This window comes from Pungitius pungitius, chromosome 8, assembly GCF_949316345.1.
Source record: "Pungitius pungitius chromosome 8, fPunPun2.1, whole genome shotgun sequence".
NCBI lineage: Eukaryota > Metazoa > Chordata > Actinopteri > Perciformes > Gasterosteidae > Pungitius > Pungitius pungitius.
In genome coordinates this window covers 16,445,878-16,469,739 of record NC_084907.1, presented here as the reverse complement: position 1 = coordinate 16,469,739, position 23,862 = coordinate 16,445,878, and the positions used below count along the sequence as shown (strand labels likewise).

Genomic DNA, 23,862 nt, shown 5'->3' with positions numbered 1-23,862 from the left:
TCCGCGTGGGCACTGCGCGCTGCAAAAGTTGTGACAACGCCCCAAACAGTTCTACGGGATTCATTTCTATGTATTTGTAATATATTACGACAACTTATTAAATACGGTGAGCGGCAGATTTTACCACAGGATGTTTATAACTATACTCTTGACGGAGGCTTTCCATTTTAGTAAAAACGACCCGTGGAGGTCTGAAAACGTGCAGAACTTCACGTCCTGCATCCTCACGTTTTAATGGGATTGTGCCATGAGAGCTACTGGGACACCAGTGGTTTTTGTTATGTTGGGTGAAACATGCAGAATACCCTTATGTGCTACACAAAAGTCACAACATCTGTTTAATCCGTTCATCTGGTCGGGTTCATCTTGCTTCTTTGTTGAAAGACTTCATACACATAGTGGTGCATGTGGACAATGCTTGCTGTCACATCCTCTCAGACAGAACAGAAGCTTTCTTCTTGTTGAAGCCCATGCTGTGTCCATTGTTACCACTGGCTGGTTTCAGCTGAGCACTGAAAGCTTCTTTCCTGCTCCTCCGGATGCTTTACAAAGCATGGGATGTTAAGAATGTTAAGGTTTGCATCACATCCACATCACATGCCGGTAGCCCTGACCTTAATCCTGGTCGCATTCTTTTTTATTATATTGTAATAAATGTCCTTCTACTTCAGGGGAACACGTTGCCAACACTGTTTCCAGCCGCAGCGTTTGTTCTGTGTTCACTCCTCTTACCATTAGGAAAGGGTTTCAACGCCTTTTGCCTTTCAGAGAAACACTCCACTGCTGGCATGTGTTCGCATTCCACACACTTTCAGACCTACACACACACACACACACACACACACACACACACACACACACACACACACACACACACACACACACACACACACACACACACACACACATCATCTATCTGGTCTTTGATGCTGGGTTTTAGGTTGGTGAGCCATCGAAGCAGAGTAAGTGTGAGCTATAACAAGCTGTGTGTGCATTATTGATGGGCTTTTTGACGTTCAGAGAAGCTTTCTGCCACCTCTCTTCGCGCAGAGAAAAAAATATGTATATAATATATACAGTATATATATACAAATATATGAAACACACACACACACACCCTGGCAAGAAATGAGGGCGTTTCAATTCACTGAATAAACAACCCATTGCTTGTAGAGTCTGTGTTGTGTGGGAGATGGTGGGAGATAATGTAGAATCTGTTTAGTTTCAGGCGGAAGAAATTTTTGCACATAGAAAGCCCTGGTTTCTTATTTTTCTGCTTGTTATGATGAGCGGATCGGGATTACATGCCTCGGTCATGTGCAATTAAGCACCATTTAGGGAAAAGATGGGTCCTATTCTGACAAACCCCTAATTAATGCACATTTCTTCATCAACATATATGTGTGTGCGTGATTATGTGCTGATTTTGGTAGAAAAAAAAGAGAGACAGGCAGAGCAGCAGTGCAGAAGCCCACTTCCAGTAAGAACAGGACAAATAAACCATCATTCGAAATGGGAAGATTGTTGCTTTCCCCTCCTGCTTTGCTGCCTTGTGTGCATGAGTGTATGTGTGTGCACGAGAGAGACAGAGGAAAAAGGAGACAGGATGACTAAGAATAAAAAGCCAGCAAGAGCGAGACAAGCTGAGAAAAATCGTATAAGCACACATTTGAATTGTGCAGGATTAACAACTTTAATCAAATGGGAGTAATTATGCTGTAATTTGTATGGAATATGAGTGTGACGTACTCTTAACAAGCTCATACCAATTAGCAGAAGGGTTTGCTGTGATGGGTATTGATGCAGGAATGTAATGGATTGTGTCTTAACAAGCTTTAAAGACAATTGAGGCGTGGTCAAAGTGGTTCCATAACTCTACTTCCAACTTTCCTACAAGGGCTGTTGTGGTTTTGTAACAATCATTTAATAATAGGCTGCTGGATAAGCCTCTGATGAATAAAAAGAATAAATATACGGCAAGATTGTAGTCACATTCAAACACTTCTAATAGAAGTTCAGTCTCTCCAAAATCCTCTAAATCCTTTGCACAGATCTTGTGTGAGTCAGATTCCTATTCAAGAGAAAAGGCTCCCTGCAGGGTCTTTTTCTTTGCTATTCTTGCTGCGTGAATCATGTACATGTACTCTGTAAAGCTTCAATGATAGCTGTTCACTATGGGGTTAATACCCCTCATTACAGGCTACACGCCCTGCTTTCGACAACGGATTATTAGCGGGGCCAATGACAAATGGGAAGGGGCTGTGGGTGCTGTATTGTGAAAAAAAGTGGGGGAAACGGTTTATTCGTCATTTAGGGTTGTTAAAAGACTGATTTGGTAACTGACTTGTCTTCTGCTGGTGGTTTTGGGGGAAGTTTAATTTTGACTTCATGACAAATGTATTTTCTTTCTACACATCATGTAGTAAATGTAGGATGCTTCATTTAACAGATATTTGAAAAATACAAAAAAAGATTATGATAAGGTTATGATAAGGTAGGGTTTTGTAAAGCTGTGTTTACTCTCCCACAGGTCAGTCAACAGTTTACTTCATTGTGAGAAATGAATGACAATAAAAAAAGTATGTTTTTTGTTGAATAAACTAAAAGTGTAGACACACGTTTGTTCTCCCATTTGAAAATCACAGGACTCATCAAGGACTTCTTAAGTCTCTTAAACAGAATCTCCAGGCAGCTGGATGGAAGAGGTCAGTCAATGGAGTAGGACCAGCGGCTGGGAGTGATATTGATAAGCAATGAGCTCACCTGGCGTGACAGTGTCCTGGAGCCTGCACAACCAATACCAAGACATCCACATAACACACTTCTAAAGCCAATAACCTTAAACAGTGCTGCTGCTCTTAAGCTATTGCCAGAATTCTCAAATGCCAATTTTACCATTTGGATGAAAAATATTCTTTGCAAAGCACAAACACAATTTTGCAACTGTTGACATACATTAGGTCATTGCTCTAGAGTTCTGAAGAGGCCTAAATGTTATATTCAAACACAGCACTGAGACCTGACCCAACTGAACCCACCTGGTACGATTGAATTACTGACCAGTTATTGAGAACCAAACCCAAACTGCTGTATGCATGTTTTACAGCGTTAAATCCTGAACTGCTGCCCTTTCATATATGTTCATGGAGCACATAGGGAAAAAATATACCATTGGATCGTACGCTTGGTGAGCGACACTTAATCTAAGATCTTTAGTCGGGTGAAGATGAATCACGCAGCTTCTGATTAATTGCTAATTGGTGGCTTGTTGTTGTACTATAATGTTTCTATTCCTGTAGTTGCTGCACGGCGCTTTAACAACAGTGATTTCCCATCTTGTTTCCTGGGTGTAGGACGTTGCATTGCTCGTTTTCCTATGATTAAATCCCTCTGCTGAATGTCGCGATGGTTATGCATTTGCATACGGCTTTGAGCTTATGAGGACTCTAGTTTCGGCATCTGATTGGTTTCTTTACGGATCTGGGACAGATATGAAAGCGTCTCACACACAGTGTGTCAAAGCCCTCGGGAGATCCGAGGCTACAGCGTATCATCACTCTGATTTCCCATGCTCTTTCAGATCACATCTCTCTAGATTTGAGCTCTTTTGGTGTGAATCCACACCACCCGGCAAGTATTATTGATGCTAATTAACAATATGGAAAAGTTGTGTTTAAAAACAGCAAAGTTTTGTAATCTCTAATATAATTTATCTGGCAGAATAACCACCACCGTCAAAAGTAAGACAACTCTGTCCGTCCCTTTCTCACACAAGAACTCTGTGGTGTGGACAGAGGAAGAAAAAAATAGTGGATGTTGAGGAACAGATAAACAAAGTCCGGTTTGTGATGAGAAACATGCAACACGAATTCATTAAGTGATGCAAATGAGCCCTCCATCTTTAAAGAGAAACATACGAAGTAATAGTGACGTTAAATTGCTGGTGTTGGCAGGTGATTTTGTTTCTTTATCACTAACAGCGCAGATGCTGCACGTGAGAAGCATTTTGGTGAAATGTGAGCTTAAGAAAAAAATGAGAAGAATGAGGATCTATTTTTGAGGCAAAGCAAACCTTAAACACACTGACAATTTGAGCTTTTACTCTTCATATAACACACCGCAAGTTACAGGGTAAATTATTATTTTACTCATTACCTTTAAGTGGAGCAGTACAGGAAACAAACAAATTAAGAGTAAGATGCAGTATAATAGAAAGGGCTTTTTAAGGCTTGCATTTGATCAAACTGAAGCTTGATGATGCAGGGTGGTCTCCCACTTTGTGTAGGTGCCAGGTGTCATTATTTTGTGTCTATATACTGTAGTTAATGAATCACCCCTAAGGCATTGGAGCTAATTAATGTGACCTTCTTTAGGTAAACTCTCAGCCAGCAGCTTACTTTAGTGCAGTCATTACATTTGGTTGAAATGTTTTGTAATTTTAAAGAGTGTCTCCCCAGAAATAAAAGGTTTAGGAAAAACTGCTTTAGGACAAAAATTCTGTGAAACCTACCCTCAACTCTCTGAGTTACGCTCTGACATCAGAAGCTGCTGCCGTCCCTAATTATGGTTGCTCAGCTATTATTTCATTATTGCTGCACAGGAGAGTTTTTTTGTAAATTAATTGAAAATGATGATGGTTAAGCCATTAAGCCAAGTAAGAAAAAGACAGAGGAGAGACAAACAGGGTTATACATTTTGGAGGACATTTTTGAATTTTTCAGCTATTGGAATCATCTGACTATGGTTTATGCAATAGGTTTTGACTGGAACAGTCTGCACTTGTAGGATGGCTTTCTTGTTGGTGCCACACAGATAATGTTCCTTTTTACATGTCAAGCTTCACTCTGCATTAGCTGCAGTGCTATTGCTGTAAGCTGAGCTGCATCGCGGCACTTTAACCCTGCGACACTGATCATACAGCCTCTCTCTGGCTCCAACAGTCTTCTACGCCGACCTGGCCTCTTGGGAGACATTGCACACAATCTGGAGATACCACGACCTTTCTCTTCGACCTCTTGTGCTTTGCTGGTAGCTCTGTTCTACTGACAGCTGTGTGATGCCACTGAGCGTGATAACAGCAACACGGTTCATTAGGGAGACAAATTAAAACACTTAATGGAGATTGGAGGCTTAATATACATCAGCTTCATTGCCTTACAAAAGTTTTTGTTTTCCTGCTTTCAAGACGCCGTTGGTTCGACAGACAGCTTATTGTATGTGAACTTGTGTGTGTGGAACTGTTTGCATGAGAAGGCTGGCTGCATTTAAATCATAAAGAGCTTCTCTTCTCTTGGCCTGGCAAGAAGAATCAATTATTTTTCTACCCTCTTGCTTAGTTACTAACCTTGGGTGAGTTCATTGTATACAGCAAACAAGTTCCAGATTGACTTTTTTTCACAGTTCAGTGCTGTTTTCGCTTCTTTACAGGCTTTTTTTTCAGCGCCTTCAGTACAGACTTAATAAAAAAAATGCATAAACTTAATCAATAAAGTGAAATCAAATACAGTGAGCATGCTGATTTTTTTTTTTCCACATTAAAACAAAATGTAATACCTTAATGTTTCATATCAGGGAAAAACAAAATTTCGCTTTAAATGATTATCATCTTCTCATTATCATATACGATTCTGATTTAAATCTGTCACTCCTTCACCCAACACCTAATGATTCCCCCTCGCCCTGACAGCAGATCTGTTCAGCTGACGGCGTCCTAACACAGCCGTGGCTATAATCAGCTCTGTGAGCTGTGCTGCTGAGTATTAACTGTCTCATTCCTGTACTCATCAAACTCTCCAATCGTGCACACTGTAACAAGCTTGTATCTTTTTGGCACTTACGGCTGAGTGACGGACTCTCCCGGAATACAAACGAGGCCCGGCGAGGCCGTGGTCCTCAGCGGCTACAAAGGCGTCCAGTGAAAGCTCTGCGCGTGTTAATGACGGTTCACTGCCACGCCGCTTCAGTGGCTGAGTGGCTGAAACGGGGCTTTGATCTGTGCCCTCTAACTGACTGGTTGGCAAGAGGAGAGGAGTCCTGGGAAGTCAAAGTCAAATTTATCAGGGAAGGACTGTGAAAGTGGAGGACAAACCAACGCACACACACACACACACACACAGACACACACTCTCTCTCTTCTCTTCTATCTGTGTCCCAAATAGCTGGCCAGTAAGTTAGACGGTTCAAATGAATTTCCATGGCCTCTTGGTACTAAATGCAACTGTTTCTTTGAAGCAGTAGTCTCAGATTGCTAGTCAGGTACAGCTTCACAATCAACTTATAACAATATAGATTTTTTTAAATCACAAAGTTATATTCATTTGATAAGTTAGTCTCAAATCCAGAATAAATTCCTACCAACGATTTGTGTCGCGATTGACGAAAATGAAGCTTGGTGCATCATTTATTAAATATTCGGAAGCCATGTTTATTTTTTCTATTGCCAACTTCAAAGACGGACAATTTCTATTTATGTTGTTCATTTAAGCGTGGCTTCTACTTTTCTTCAGCGCTGTTTTCAAGTTGCATGTTATCAGTGATGTTACAGCACGCTCTATTGCAATGGTCTAAAAGGCTCCTTTGTTTTGTTTTCTATGATGGCAAATGTATTAGAAAAACCCAATTGGCATAATTTATAAAGCAACCAGTTCAATCGGGACCAAACATTTGTGTTGGAATAATACAGGATGCAATTTCACCCGATAAACACATTCAAACATGCACTGACTGCTTTGACTAACATTGTTTCTTAAACTTCCCTCGGTTTAGAGATTAATGAGTGTTAAATGTTTGATCCGCACGTGGGGAGCCATGGGTCACCTGAGTCATCTCTCTAATTGGAGAGGCTCTTACTATTATCTGACCAAGGTCTACGACATGCTGGTCTCGGCTCACTGATTAGAATTCTATCAAAGTTGCTTTGAACAGAGGGATTACTATCGCAGAACTTTTATTGTGTGAATGGATCATTTAGCTTTTTGGTTTTTAGCTACTGGCAATTCGAACAAAGCTAAGAGGCCACATCTCTGCCCGGAACGTAACAGAATGACGCTCATACCAAATAAATGCCAACTCTGGACAAAATGATTGCAGCGATTAACAATAGTTTTAGGCTGAATTGTAATTTTTTCACTGTCAATAGTGAGGAGATAAACTGTATCTACTGTATCATTGACTGTATCATTGACCGCTATTGACCATTATTGTCATGAGACCAGATGCGGGATAGTTTATTATGGGGAGTGTTCGCACTCACATAGTTACCTCAAAAAAAAGTCTTTAATTTGAAACCCCAAATCTCTTAAAGCTGCAATGAATCACTGTTAGTACTTTGCACGTGTGCTGTATTCGTAAATTGCTTATAAAAAAAACTTTCCAGCACATATTGGTTTAAAAAAAAAAAAGCATGAACACAACACAGCTCTGAGCAAAACTAATATGAATTGGACATATTCTGTAGCGGATGAAGCATCTGTCTTTGGGTGTCATGGAGTAACGGAAGCTTAATGCTCTGATTCAGAGGAACAGAGGAAGGCGAGTCACAGCTGTGCACAGCTACCATCACCTGGAAATTAGAAAGATGGGATTTTTTTCTCCTCACTTAAACCACGTACACTACAAGTGATACATCCAAATGGTTTACATTAAAGTCATTTATCTAGAATGGCTGACTACTCGGGTGTCGTCGGTGGAGCAACATCAATGTCCTTATATTAAGCATATAATTAATCATATACTTGTTCTGGTATATCCAATAAAAAATTTGCTTATTTTAACAAACATTTCCTAATACAAAGATGGTATACTAAGTCTGTGGTGCTTAGAATTAGAAACAATACCTGGTACGCTGCAGCTAAGCTTGCTTCAGGTATGTGGCCTCCGGTTCAGATGTGCCAGTCATTCTCCTCGTGGATGGAGCCTCTGAGCAGCAACCTTGCATTGACCCCACAAAGTCCCCCAGCTATTTAACAACAAGTCCAATGTAACCACATTGTATACGATGAGATTTGTGGTCAAAGAGACACTGCGGAGACAGGAGCAGGCTGCAGCGCATCATTAACTTCGCTGAGTCCCTCCGTGACTTGTTTGCCTCCTGGACTCTGAGGCGGGCAGGAACGACTGTAGCCGGCCCCTCTCACCTCGGACACAAACTTTTGCCCCTTCCTTCTGGCAGGAGGCTGCGGTCCATCATGACCGAGACCTCCGGCCACAAAAAACAGCTTCTTTCCCTCATCCTTTGGTCTCATAAACCCTGTCTGAGTCCCCCCACCGACACAGACATTGCCCCCCTTTAATTGAACCATCCCCCAGGACAAATTCCTGTATGTGTAACATTCGTGGCAATGAACTTTTCCTTCTGACTCCACTCTTAAAGTGGGGAGCAGTCAGCATCTTCTGGTGATTGAGTTCATAATGGAGTAGTTGATGATAGATTGTTTGCCTATTCTCAGCCTGCAGTGCTCTTTCAGCTCTGGTTCTGGTCTCTCCCAATGCAGGACAGGATGACGGGGCATGGTCCTCCTGTGTGGTACAGCGAGACTGGAGATGTGTGGAATGTATGTGGGTGAGATAACGGGATTTGATTATGGAGCTACCATTGCCCCGAGGGATGACAGGTAATGGATGTGTATGTATGTATGTGTGCGTGTGTCTGGGGGTGTCAGGACTGCATTCATAAGAATGTTATTGCATTTGTGATGTGTGTGACAGTTATTGGGGAATATTTAAATTCTAACTAACTAAAAAAACTCTCAAAACTATTATCACAATACCACTGAAGTGCTAGCACTTTTTAAACCCTGATAGTTTGCGCTGAAATCCTTTTAAATTGTATTTTCTAACACTGCAATTTATTTTACCAGCAGCACCAGCAATCCATTCTTTGTGGATTTGCCCTTTAGTCTTAAGATTATTCCAGACTGCTGAATATTGTGTGTGAGTGAGAGCTAGCATCAAGTCTTAGTGGCAGGCAAAGGGGGGCGATCCAACAGCCAGATCCTCTCTCCAAGTTCACTGATATCACTAAAAAAATCAGACTTTTTACACTGACCTCCTCGGGAAGCCGCTCAACCACTTGTAAAAAGCACAACGCCGTACTACGTTACATTCTGCGGCTCACAGAAAAAATAGATGACGTAAGCTATATATGATCAATGAAGCGTTTGTCAGTGTCCTAACCATGGCGTTCGTAATGCTTCATGTTACTTGATCTTAGTTGACACGCGCTGTGGCATAATCAATGCTGTTGGGAATTTTAAGATGAACCTGAGATTCCCTCCCATGCTGCAAAGCTCGCTGTGTCTGTCTGGCAGGCTCGACAGGAATCTCCCTAGAGGAAGCCCTGGCCTGAATAATTCAGCAGCTGGTGGGAAAAACGATCTTGCTTGGTTCTGCAATCGATCTGATGCGAAAGCAATGCCAGCACTACTTTGTACTCAGATGATCGAGGCAATGAAAAGATATGTATTCAAGAATTGCTGCTATTTGTTTTGTTATTGAAAAATGGGTTAGAAGTCATCATTTTAGTGGAACATCGTGTTCAATGTTGGGATCTTTGAGCACATAAAGCATAATAATGATAATGATGAAATATTATTTTAAAATACAAATGATAAGACAATGCTAAGATGAGGGGCCAGAGATTCATTTAAAAAACATACTCACACACAACGTCACATTAAGTTTAGAGTTTTGCTGCATTGTGTGCAAGCATGAGGCCAAGAACAAAGCCTGTGCTGCATAAATACAATGTTCTTTAGATTCAATCTACACCCACACATTGTGCACCTTGCAGCAGGGAAGTCCTTTCACCCTCTATGCACACATGCATATCAGTCTTTTCTTGGATGTACATTTCGAGGGAATACTGTGTTGGAGACAGTATGGAAATGCGTGCAGTACTTTGATGTGATGTGTTGGGTTCAGACTCTTTACATTGTCAGTCTGTGTAACAATAACGTGTAAATTAACGCATCTGGGACAATTTTTCAAGTGAGTGTTGTTGGCAAGAGCCCTTTTTCATGGTCAAGATAAAATATTAAAATGACTTTTCAACCTGTCTTGAACACATCCCTGGTAATAAATGGCATCTATTTAACTATTGCAAAACATTGATATGCTAGTACCAGCACATCCTAACCAACGATATGACTAGAGATATATCCCTCAATCAACTTTCAACTTTTAGCAACAAGGGTGCTCTGTATCATGCTGCATTCTAAGCAAGCCTGTTTTTCTTCAGTCCAATTCGATGCAGAAGATCTCAAGCAGCTGTACACCCCTCACACTACAGAAGCGAGATCCTTTAGGTCCCAGAATAGAATTGACAGTACTCGCCTGTGGCAGCCTTTTTATGCTGACTTTTACTTCGTAAGTTAAGAATGTCATCAGCTCAATATTCTTGAAACCCCCACGACGTAGAGGACCATCCAACGCTAAATTTTGATTTAAAGTCAGCTATGTCTGTCTAATGGGGGCTTCTGTTCTCCATGTGCAAGAGGATCTCCCTTATAGTCTATTTCTGAACTTATCTCTGAGGGGTTCATTTTATTCTCCTCCACTTTCCAACTCTCTCTCTCTCCCTCAGACACACATCCTCCAACACATTTCATCCTCTGTTTTTTTTTTTGTTCTTATATATTTTTTCTCTTACATTCCTGCTCCCTTGATTTCACAAACTCCCCTGTGCACAGAGGCATAGATACACAAACCCCGCCCTGCGCATCTCAAATCTTTTCATCACCTAATTTACATAAGGGAAGTTGTGTTTCAGGAAGTTAGTTTGAAACCCCTTTAGTATTGCCGTTGCAATTAATTATGTAACACACAAATGCAAATCTGGTGACACATTTTATATATTTCCTGTCATAGCTGAAAAGTTTATTCTTGTTCTTAAAGGTATATTTAAGGCTGAAATGTAAAACACTATCACCATCATCACCGTGAAATTTTTCCAATTTCGTACTTTTTCGTTAACTGCTTTGGCAAAAAGGAGCAGGACATTTGTAAAAGTAGTATTTTACAGACAGTGTCCAAACCTGAAGACAAATACTCTTCATTTTCATTTTCATAGTCCTGTTTGGCGGTACAGTGTACTGCTGCAGTTGTGCACCTCAGCTGATGAATTTTGGGTGAAGTTTGCTTCAAATTTAGGGCAGGACCGTTGTTGACTTGGGGCTTATGGAGAGGAAGGCAAATGCTGTGGGGGTGTACTTGACACAGGTTAATAAAAGAAACGCTTTGATGAGCTGCTTTTGTTTCAGCAGACCTCAATACGAATACGCACAGGTTGAGCTCTTGCGGGCTGGGTGTTGGTGTTTGAAGCTGCGGATAATGCATCCTTTCACCTCGCCTTTGTCCCACTTCCTGGTTGAGATTTTTTATACACTCCTTTATGTTTATGAATGTGCTGCGCTGAACATTCGGGCTCCAGGCACCTCAGGATTTGCTTCGATCCCAATTCAAAGGTCTCACAGATTCCGGTTTTACAACATCGTTGCAGGTGTTATCTATTGCTGCTTTGTGGTAGGGTCGGAGTCAATACTCACTCCTGAGCTGCTGTAAGCTTTGTCACTTCACTCAGCACCGGGAAAACAGGGCAAGGACACTCTATTTGTCTTGAGGAACTGCAGCCGCTGGTCCCGGACACACTGCAGAGTGTAGTGTACATTCCCCTGGTAGCTTCAGTGTCCACCCACGCAGCGTTCAGCGACACTCTCTATCTCTCGTCAATACTGCACAGCAAACTCCTTATGCACACACATGCTGGCTCTGCCATTCTCCAAATGAGCTACGGTGCTCTTATAACACAGATTAATTTTGCATTATCCATTTGGGACGTAATCTTTCAAGAGGAAATTGTATTATATCCAATAATTTTTTCCACCTCTGGATGGCTGTTATGTCAAATACCGGTTCTGAGTAGACTGTCTCCAATCACCTTGACTGTTAATTTATTATCTAATTAAAGTGCTTAGCCCTATGTATAGCGCAGGTCCTCATTTAAAACAAGGAGCCAATAAATAAAGGCTAGTTAAAAAAACACATTGAAGGAGGGGGGACATGTAGCCTGTACAGCTCTTGATTAATTATAGTAATAAATTGCACACGATTGATTGCATCAGTAAAGCAAAGTTATGTCAGCTGGTTTGTTTACTTTTTTCCTGAACTTTAAATGATTTAATGATTAAAAAATGCTTGCAATTAAATATTCATTGGCAGCAGTAATTTACACATATATCCAGGAATATATTCTGTTGGCTTTCACTTTTTGGTGATTCTTATTTCGTTTTTTAATTAAGTCATTCTTGTAAATAAGGACTGGTTTCTTTTCTTCACTGCATTGTTAATGCTAATGGATGTACACCATAACATCATTTTGATGCTTCTTTTGAACTTTTACACTTTTTATTTAGATAGACTATTCTCTGAGGGTGCAAATACCATTATCTGTGGTATAATAATTAGTAAATGCACTAGTTGGACCAATCAAGAACGTGTAACAAATGTTTAGTTAACTATATATATTGTCGATAAAAGAGAATATTATGTGACCCGGGTGTCTCTCCCACAAAGTTTGTTCAGTAGCTCATTGTGCAATGTGCAGTGCAACTTCAACCTTGTTATTCACCTCCCTGGGGGAAAAAAAGGAATTTTAAGTACATAACCATGGTAACATGAGCTGCTCATGGATCATGCGTAACATAAAATCATGTTAAAGTTATTGGGTCCAAATTATTAATCCATCTCCCTCCAATTATCTCTCTGGAAAGATGTCAAAAACACTCCCAGAGGAGCAACCCACATAAAACTCTGTTTCTGCCTCAACTATTGCTATACACAGAGGAACATAGTTTACAGAGTGGGATGCATAGTGGGCTTTCCATCATACATTATTAGATAAGAGATGTAATGTATTGATACGGCAAATGCGGACCATCGTCAGTTGCTCACATGAGATCATGAAGATCTCAAGTAAGAAGTAACTGTTGTCCTGAAATGTTTTCCTTGGATAGTAAGAGGTACTGAACCAATAGAATACATCAACTTTCACTCAGCTGCAATATTAAGCGACGTGATTTTGTTTCCAGAAAATCTTTTATCACATAATTGTAGTACTGTATTGTACATGAGTGAAAAGATTCGCTTTAGTTGACATGTATTACGAGCTGAGCTGAGATAAAACTGTCTTTATTTTATACACCGTCTGCGGTTTTGTTGTTTGTTGTTTCCAGTGTGCAGGAAAAAATTCAATGGACTTCTGGAACAAAGGGGAGAAAGGGAGGGAATTCTACAACAATTGGTTGGATGTTACCATCACCTGCACAAAGACACACACACACACACACACACACACACACACACACACACATAAACACACAATCACAAGTTTCTGTCAATCACAAGGCAGCCACTTCTTAAAGCATACCCTCCTTTATTGTCTATTTTTCTCTGAATGGCACCATCATTTCATAGATGAATATCATGCTGTTGTGAAAAAGACAACAATTGATGCCATAAACACAATGTTAAAATACAGTTGTATGATCTTTTTCTCATTGAAAGGTTTTCCAGTCTGTTATCACACAGTAAGAAATGTCTTTTGATGTTTAGCTAATACAAAATGTCACTAGGTGTCAACCATTGTTCACACTGGCTCGGGTTGCTTTCTCATTTATTGGAACAGGTGATAGGAAACACAATCTGATGCACTCAAAGCAGCTCTTAAAATAAAAATAATAAATAAAAGGTCTTTATGAGGAGGAATGTGGGATTCAGAAACCAAACAGGGATTGCTGCAGCCTTTGGGATCGTTAGGATCTGTTTGAGGATGGAAAGGGACAAATAAGTGAAATTGTATTTTGGACAGTGGGGCGGAATAAAAGAAAGCTTCATTTGTTGGAGACTAAATATTATGCATTTAAGCGTGATAAACTGAGAATGGAAAGATTTTTTATTCCTTACGTCCTCGACTGGAGTTTGAGGACAGCCCGTGCAATATAGCTGATAAGAAAAAAAACACTTTGTATCATCAAATCTTTTTCAATTTAGATCAGATTTCAATAAAAGACACTTTTGCCTGGAACTGTCTATTCTGCGGCCACAAATTGAATCGCTGCAACTCTTCAATCTCAGAACTTGAGTATCGTCTCGGTAACTTTAAACAAGAAATAAAAAATGTGTGATTTTAAGATTCATTTTGTTATGAACATCTCAACTCGCTCTTGAGAGACCGTTGAAGGAAGAAAGAACACAGATGCAGAGAGAAGATCAAAACAAATAGATGGCAATAAAAAAAAAAAACACTATCTATAACTGGAAAAAAAAATCTATGACTGGATAAATTGACGCCGTAAATGAAACAGGAAAAGAAAACGAAAACAAAAAGCAAGAGATGTGAACGTTGGTTGGGATCCCGAGTGACGGCTCTCATGCCTGTGCAGTGTGCAGTGACTGAGCGAGCCAAAGAAAGCACGCAGGGTAATAGAGTTGTGTTCACAGTAGCCTCTGGCTGGCATAATGAAAAGGTCGCGCGAGCATGATGGAGGTGCAGCACAGACACTCGAAACATGAGAGGTAGTTGATAGATCGAATTATAGACAGCGAAAAGAGAAACATGGATAAAGGAGGGCAATGGATGAGCTATTTTCAGTGAGGCGTTGACTGCTGTGTTGGTATCTATATACATTTATTTGTACTAGAGGCGTGGTTGTTTCCTGTGGACTGTCTCCGGTATAAAAACACTTTATTTGCATTGTCATTTTTGATTTGATTAAGTAATTTGGTTCTTTTCAGTTTGTCCCCACTTGACTCCAAATAACATCTTAATTTGCCAAACACGGTATTCACTTGAACTAACATACTGATTCAAACTCTATTAAAAGCCATGGAAAGTCAATCTCAATGTAGCAACTTGTAGTTACACTGTGTAAAGGTTGTGCACATTAACATTCACACTCGACAAACACTCAACAAAATGTTTAGTGTATTTTAAGAATGCCAAAATGCTCCGTTTTCCAAAAGATGTTGTCTCTAAAGGGCCCCGTAGCTCACCATGCCACGTTGAAAAACATCATTTTGCAAACAGGAAGCTGTGATACAGTGAAGCTGTCAGACAGTCTGAAGTTCTGAAGCGAGACTTTATTGATCTGCTTGATCACTGTCGGCTCGGTCACGGCTGAGGTGTTTATCAGTGGCCCTCTTCCACCTGCCAGAGCAGGAGATGAAAGATTCAGCAGGCTGTTTGCACTGAACAAGAGGCTGTAACCTGCATCTACTGACCATTCGGTACATTTCTATCAACAACTTCTTCCTTTTTTTTGGGGAGTGCAGGCCCCTTTTCAAGGGAAGAAAGAGTTTGCCTGAACAACAACTTTTTACCTCTAATCAATTTTTTTTTTTATGCATCATCCGGTGGCTCCCAGTCCCAAGGACAAGAGACCAGAGGAGTGTACACCAGAGATAAGCACACAACCTCGCCGTGGAGACCTTCAGGGAAGGATGCGGCCACCCACCTAGGAGACAGACTCTGATCCCCAACTTTCTCCACTTGAAATTGCCTTGTTGTTGAAATGTGCTTTACAAATACATTTATATCAAACCGAGCCACCTTCTGCCGTTCAGCAAATCTGTCATTTCGGTTCAATCTGCCATGATCGTGAATCGTGATTCAAATAAAGTCCTATATTAAATTAATGAAAAAGAAATTTTCTCCCAAAAAATATTTTTTTTTTGTTCATATTGTTTCAAACATTATTAATTATAATTATAATTTTTTTCTTCTTTTGTCTCGCACATTCACAATTGTACCACACATTTAGAGAAAGACAGAACTTCACAGATTGGTGAAAGAGACCCATGGCAATGAACTCTTTAGTCTTTGTCCCCGCGTAGCACAAACATATGATTTTCTGTCTTTAACCTTTGCTGTATATCAATGCAGCAGCAGGCACCAATCACGCCCAGCTTCAGAGAGTTCATTTGAATTGTGGTCTCTGATGGGCTTCCCATCAAAACAATGAATTCTTGCTTTAGCCGTCATAGTCACCACGTACGTATTTACTTACTATTTGAAGGTATTACAATTCACATATGTTCCTCTAATAATCTATTCAATAACAATTGTTTAATGTAATAGTTTGTTGTTTGTTTCCCCAGAATTATGTTGACTTGGATACCAAGGCTGTGAGGTTACACTGAATGTGACCACAAAGGGGAGGCGTGGTGGGCGTTTGGAGGCCATTTCAAGAGATGAGCTTTCTGTAAACATGCAGCTATGCTGCTAATCAGGCAGCGTTTGTACCACATCCAAACCCTACAATTATCTGAGCTAACGTGCCTGCTGTCCAGCTGATTTTTTTTCAATGAGCCCAATTATACTCCTGCGTGATCATGTTAGTCCCTAAAGTGGACATTTCAATTCACGTAAGACCAAACGTGCAGTGAATTAATAAAATGACCTGTTGTGTGAACTGATGAATCACAACATAATACGACTTTATAACGGCAAATTAGAGATTTAGGGCATTCAGTAGATCTTAGTATACATTTGGGGATTACTGAGCAGTTTCCAGCAGACAACCATTGCAATTTTTTTTTATTATTCAAGGCTTTAAAACAACACACACAGCTGAGCTGAATCTCAAATAAAGAACCACGGTCCCACCTTTCGGATGATTTATACCACTACTCTGTGACGTAGCATGTTGACATGCTATCTACCAGTAAAGACCGCCCCCCCTCCCTAAAAAAAGAGTTAAGTGATGTCTTATCTTAGACATACAGCACAACAACTTCATCTACGCTTTAATCTCCTGCCACACCGTAAAACCAGTTTTAAGCAGCACACGGAGATATGTTGATTCAACCAAATGGGTGTATTGATTTGAACTTCAATCATTCAGTGCGTTCTCTCTCCATGGATGTGCCCTGGCGCTGCTTCGCATTCCCCTCAGCGTCTGGTCACGATGCCCCGTTTATCTCCGTGGAACGTGATCTCCGAGCGGATATTGTAAACAGAACAACTAGATGAAAACAAGGCTTTGTGTGGGACAACGTACACACAAGGGTTTGTTCATCATCCTCTGAGTGTTTGGAGGACCATCTTTTGTCTTCCTCTTGTGTTTAATTTAAAGTCACACTGCCACCTGCTACTGTGTTTTTTTTTTTTCTTGAGCTTTTTGCCAGCTGCGATGTCATGATGCCAAATGTGGGAGGAAGAGGGGCTCGATACTAATTTAACAGTGTAAAGTTTCGTTTCTTGTCACGTGGATCTACAATCAGAATAGTAGCAGTAGAGCTTGAGAAAGGCACGGGTGAAATGTGATGCAATCCAGCGAGCTACCGAAACTCATACAGAGACGATTTTAATACATATAAATCATGTAATTTTACCAACAAATGGTTTTCAATTAATCGCTTCAGACATTTACAAGAGGTTCTGTATTTCAAATGTTAATGATCTTTTTCATTGTTTTTCAGAAACCTTCTGGATAAAGACACATTCTCAAAGTCAGATCCATGTGAGTATGCCGTAGTCACTCTGGTTTCGGATGTGGGTCCGTGTTCTACTGTATAAGAATTCTTGAACAAATCGCTCCCATTCTTCTCGTTTTTTGTGGCTATTGAGTGCTGTGATTTGGTAAAATCTTTGTTTTGCTCTGGGTACCATGGTTGTTTGTTCCCTGAACTGGAGCTAAACCGCTCACATTGATTTCCTATTGGGAATCTGCCTGCAATTCTCTGATTATCTTTTTTTTCTTCCTTCTCTTTCACGACATTTGTCCATCTGGTCCTTGTTTCTACAGTATGCGTGCTTTATACTCAAGGTGTTGAAACCAAACAGTGGAGAGAGGTGAGTGTACACACACAAACATTCAAAGGACATTTGCTTATGCCCAATTAAGTTCTTGCTTATTTCGCTGTGGATTTGTCGTAATTTAGTGTGTTTATGTGTTTAGTGGGGCTCCAGATGAGACATTTTTGCTCTGCTGTTTTCCTTTCACTGTGCGCATGCAGCAGTTGGCCTCAACACTATGTTAAAGCTGTTCAGGCATCATTTGTCTGAAAATGGCAGGATATATATATATATATATATATATATATATATATATATTCTAATTGGATGCTTTAGCCAACGTAGAAAAGCCTCAGTGTAATAATCAATATGTGGACACTTTGGGGACTAAACATCTTTTTAAAGCTATAGCTCTTACTGTGCCTACATGCAATCCATGCATTACTGCCCGCCCTTTCTCATTATCCGATTATTATGTCTGTTTGCCCATTTGTTATTTTAAGTAAAAAATTAATGTTTAACAAAACATTAATAAACGACATTTGCATTCATTTGTATTTATTTACATTCCTGCCCTCTCCGGTAACAAGGGGTAACTGAATTGATACCATAACTACAACTAAACGTTTTTATTAAATCACGTCAAATGTACCACTTTTAAGAATTAGGCTGGTGGTATTGTATTTGTCCATAAACTTACACGTCAGCTTAGAAAATCTTTGCACTGATGTTTTACTTTATTATTTTAAAATTGGCTAGTGTAATACATTTTGTTTCAGTCTTTCAAAGAACGTCCGCTCCTCTTTATATGTATGACCTCCTTATATTATCTATGAATTATTAATATTAAAAGTATTTTCTATCAGTATTTTTATTACTTATATATCCCTGCAAATTTCATTTTTGCACAGTATTTACAGCCAAAATATATTTCTTTTGTCCGTGCTAATGCACACGTTTCAATAACAGAGTATTCTTTTGTTGATGTTAGCCCGCAAACCTGACAGCCACACTCACCAAACAATGCAACATTGTCAATAATCCAAAGACACGGTCAACTGTGAATGTATAATAGATCACAATTTAATGGAATGTATATGGATTTATAGAGTCAGATGACCCTCATGAGAGCAGATGACTGAGTGGGCTTTCATTGAAATATCGGTTAGGATATATGTGTGAGTATGTATGCATATGGACACTTAAAGGCGTATGCATATGTTGAGATCTTTCTAGCATAAAACTCTCTTTCACACTCACAAAAGGCATTTTTTTTAAATAAGTATAGTATTATTACTTTATTCATCATGTTCCCTGACTGAGTTGTAAAAATAGAAACATTTAAAGTTGCTTGCAGGCATAAGCCATCTCATCCCAATCCTATTGTTGAGGTGAGGGGCATTGATGCGGCTCCAGGTGACTCAGGCCAAACACTCATCAGGGACATCTGATTCATATTTTCTGACAGGACCCTCTAGCATGCTGGTGATGACCTCCACCGCTTCCACAAGTCCTCTCTCTATATGCAGCTCCTTGATTAGATCTATTTTGCCTCGCAGAACTAAATAATCTGTGCACATTCCACTTTTTGGCCACCTCCAAGGCTTCACTCTGCTGGGAGAATGCTCTCTGGGTGAATTTACGCTTGCAGGGTTTTTTTATGGTCCACAGCTCGTTTACCGTGAGAGATCAGTACATTCAATGAAGCGTGAAAGTGTTATATAACTCTTAACCTTGTCACACACACTGAATGAAACATGCTCCTCAACCGCTCTCCTCTCTTCAGTATATCCTTCTCTGTGCTTCAAAACCTTCTGTTTTATCAAAAGAGAAGTGGAGTGGAATTACTCAAAACCCTGTCATCTTAAAATTAGTCTGTTATGAAAAATGACCATTTAGTAATGAATAAAGAGTAAGTTAAACAAATTGTAATGCATTAGGGGAGAGTGGGGTGATTTGAGCCAGAGGGGAAGTAGATCCACCCCCTGTTTCTGGAAAACCATAGAAGAAATTGATCATGTGACCACATCATTTTGAACCCTTTGACTTATCCAAAGAAGCAAGATACATGGCCTGTGAGGTAAGCACATTTTCGCTCAAAAAAGTTTTTTGTCCTTTAAAAGTCTCATTTTTAAAAAATATTTTTTGATTGTAGTGTTCAAAAATTATAGACAAGTTTGAAAACATTTCACACATGTTTTAGTGCTTTAGCAGGCTACACAATGAGTCTATAGAGTTAGCATGATGTTAGCTCTCAACTGCTAAATCATGCTAGTTTTTTCAAACGTTTTCCCCCTAAAGGCACAACTTACCCCGCACCACGGCAAAGTTGTACCACAAGCCCACATTTTTATCTTTTTTATTACATCCTGAAATACATGTACATCCTTAAGTTGAACGAATTACTGTCATGGCCTCACTTTAAAGTCACTTTGAGTAAAAATTGGCACAACTCACCCCACTTTCCCCTATATTGGCTCTCTGAAAACACTCATGGCGTCGATTAGGTCATCATCAAGGAGAATTCAGCTAAACTGAACTTATTAGACCATTTTCCATCTTATTCGACCATTCTCTCTCTCTCTCTCTCTGTGGTGTGAATAGCCGACTTAAGTCACACCATTGTCATCCTCTCTCTGTGAACACAAGATTCTTCCTCAGTCTGATTTCATATCAGCACCATGTTATAGTTTGCTGTACATGGCGCAGGGAGAATTAAATTCAACGTTGGCATAGGAACTAAAGGACATTCAAACGGAACCAATCCCCAGATGTGATTCACGCGTGCTCTATAATAGAAGATGATTAAATCTTTTTCAGGTTTCGAAACAAAAAAGAAATCACCCCCTATTTCCCACCTCTCACCCACAGCGCGTTTGTACGTTTTTTCTGTCTCTGTACTTGAGTGAGATGTCCACTTTTCAATATCAGGCACTGCGGGTCTCTACTGTAACTGTTGCTACCCTGATGATTTCACTCTTCCATGTGTAGACGTACATATGCCTGTGTGTTAGCTGTCAGCTGGTGGGCCAGCTGACGTTTGGTTACCCGGGTCCACGGCGCTGCACCTGTGTGCACATGTAGAAGGTGCCAGATCCTCATTAGCCGGCTCCGGCAGCCGCAGTATCTAATGAACTCTGCAGCGCGGCTTTGTCTCCTCCTCTCAGCGGGGAAATCACATTATGGAGCTCGTCTTCACCAACACCCGCCTCTGTGCTAGCATGCGCTCACAGCCTCATCAACACCTCGGGGTCTCTTAGAAAGAATGGCTGGTTCAAAGATTCAACAATCGGTGTCCTTTTCCTTACTTTTCGTCCTCCCTGGTGTTAAATTTAGATTTTCAGACAGTGAGTTGACACAGAGAAAGATATGACCTTTAAACAACCAAAAGGTGTTCAAAGCGATAAAAAAGTGTGTTTTTTTGTAGCATTTGAGTTGTCCTAATTGCCCACATTTATTGATTTTGTCATGTTCACTGTATTCATTAGAATGGAAGGGTTTATTCACACATCCACCAACACTGGCGGTCTACATTATGGAAAAACCAGATTGATTCCTTGTGAATGGCCATTGTTGATTGACATAGACTTTGGCAGCTTTCCAATAAAGCCGGGCTCTACTCAGTTGTAGTTCAGTTGTATGATTAGATCCTTATTGTCACTGCAGGGAAGAGACATGAAACAGCAACTATGTGATTCCAATAAGTGCCTGAATGAATCCTCACTGAGGCAGTTTTAATCGAATTAAGGGAGGATTAGAATTAAGACTAATTCATTAAAATGAATGGGATCAGGTTAATGAAGAACTTGTAACTAGGGAAAAGGTGATCAATTATTGTTATGAAGACTGGAATGAATATCTTTTTCCTTTTAAAGAAATTCATTCAGCACATGCAATGCTGTAGGTAGTAGGATAATCTGTCACCATTCCTGGATGATTGAATGAATACCAATACCAATAACTAGTTAACAATATGACACTCACGGTCTTAAGCAGTTGCCAAGTAACGAGTTCCTAGAATACACCAACTGCTACCATCTATCTATCTAAATATTTGACAATTTGATTATATTGTGTATTCATAGTGTAATTCCAGGAGGCTTTATGATGTAAATAATAATATATATTATGTATATATATCAGGAGTTTTAAATAGGAAATAGCATATAATCTTTTACAGTATAAGCATGTGCAAATGCTGGGTCTTGGCCTGCCTTTTATCTGGCGTGTTTCCTTGCTTTGGGAGTGAGAATCGCACTAATTAGGCGGCCTTAATCACTGCGTCCTCCCCATCTCCCTTCCCACTCTTTTCCCACTCCCACTTTTCACCCTCCTTTCCTGAATAAACCACCCGCTCCTCTTTTGCCCCCCTTTTTTTCATACTTCTTGTTTTTCAAGTTTTTCTCTCCGCCTCTCCCGACACACTTACCTCTTTCCTTATCTCTTTCTCTCTGCGGGGTTGATGAGTGGGTTATCCTGCTGTAATTAATGTGGGGGAGCGGTGAGGATCAAGGAAGCAGGAAACGCACTGTAGCTTCTTCCTCAGCAGACCAGCAGCATATGAAAGACCCTCCATTAATCAAGCTCGTGTGTGTGTGTAAGCATGTGTGATGAGCGAGAGTCTGAGAAAGAGAACAAAAAGAACAAAAACACATTACTTGTGCAAGGTGACAACAGCATTCTCACTGTATTTATTTATTTATTTAATGATGTCTTGTGGTCAAGTTTCAATTTTCTCTCCTCTCCCATCTGTCTTTCACCTTCCCCAGTTTGGAAGAACAGAAGTCATAGACAACACCCTAAACCCAGACTTTGTTCGAAAGTACATCCTAGACTACTTCTTTGAGGAGAAGCAGAATCTTCGCTTTGACTTGTGAGTGATTTCCTTTGAAGGCGTATCAGCATTGTATTTTCTCTCCTGCTCTCTGTCTTCTTCGCTGTGATTTATTTTCGCACCCATAGTTCTATCTCATTGAGATCCCTTCCTTTATTACACCGTTAAGAAGCTGCCCCCGAACAGCAATACCCACCGTTGCCCTGATAAGAGCAATATATCAATTGTTTGGAGGGTGTTGGTTCAAATGTTTCATCCTGTCTGTGTGAGGAATGCAGTACCTGCATGAGTCCTCCTCTAAAGAAGGCTCCATGCATTAGCTCGCCAGGCTAACTAGGTAGCTTGTTACCTACAGGTAAACAAACCGGTAACTACATGAGGATCACAGGTTTCATTTGGATTCTATAGAAATAAAAAAAAACACCATCTCTCACCGCTCCTTCCATACATTTACCCTTCACAGCCCCACTTTATAGCCTAAACAGCTATCCCACTACACAATTCTTAAATTTAACCACCCAACAACAACAGCATCATTTGATCTATTTGCTTCATTTGATAGTAATAACTTTGTAGTTCATGCAGCCTGAATAATCTCCAGGCAAACAGGATCTATCGTTTAATTGGATGTTTAATCTTGGTACATTAGATAATAGCCTCCATTTCCTTCACTTTCATGGATTTTTTTTCACATGCAAATAAGATCAGGTCCGGCACTCATTATCATAGAAGAGGGAAATAGGTCTTGTTGAACCCTTCCCCAATTGCTGTGCCCCTCCTACCTAGCATCTAAAAAGATACTAAGATCTTTTTTATCTCGCCTCATTTTGAATTTGTGTGATGTTTGATGTGTGAGACGTCCCTTTCTTTCTCTCATAAGTGAACCCACCTGTTTACATGCTATGGGTTTCAAATAAGTATTAATTTCCTTCTTCCTAAGGTTTTATACTCGTTCTATTTCTCTTATATTACACTCATATAATTTTGCTGACACAATTTAAAATGATCCTTGAAATAATCCTCTAACCAATAAAAAAATCATGCCTGTATACATCCAGAAGTGCCCACTTAAATATGAGTGTCTTCTACAGCTTCTGAAATAAACAAGGCTATTATCTTATTTCTTTACAGGTATGATGTTGACTCCAAAAGCCCCGATCTGTCCAAACACGTGAGTGAGCATACTTGAACCTTGAACCACAGATAAATGGAGGCTAATTTTTAATGAAATCTGAAT

At 40.1% G+C, this 23,862-nt stretch overlaps 1 protein-coding gene across 2 annotated transcripts in view; it reads left to right on the top strand.

The window, feature by feature from the left end:
• The window catches only part of cpne5b (copine Vb), a 74,376-nt gene that overhangs the window by 666 nt on the left and 49,848 nt on the right, over positions 1-23,862 (top strand). For both annotated transcript variants that reach the window (XM_037490446.2, XM_037490447.2), the window contains exons 3-6: positions 17,476-17,516; positions 17,802-17,848; positions 22,561-22,664; positions 23,757-23,796. In XM_037490446.2, the coding sequence (XP_037346343.1) occupies positions 17,476-17,516; positions 17,802-17,848; positions 22,561-22,664; positions 23,757-23,796 (232 nt within the window). The remainder of the gene's footprint in view (positions 1-17,475; positions 17,517-17,801; positions 17,849-22,560; positions 22,665-23,756; positions 23,797-23,862) is intronic.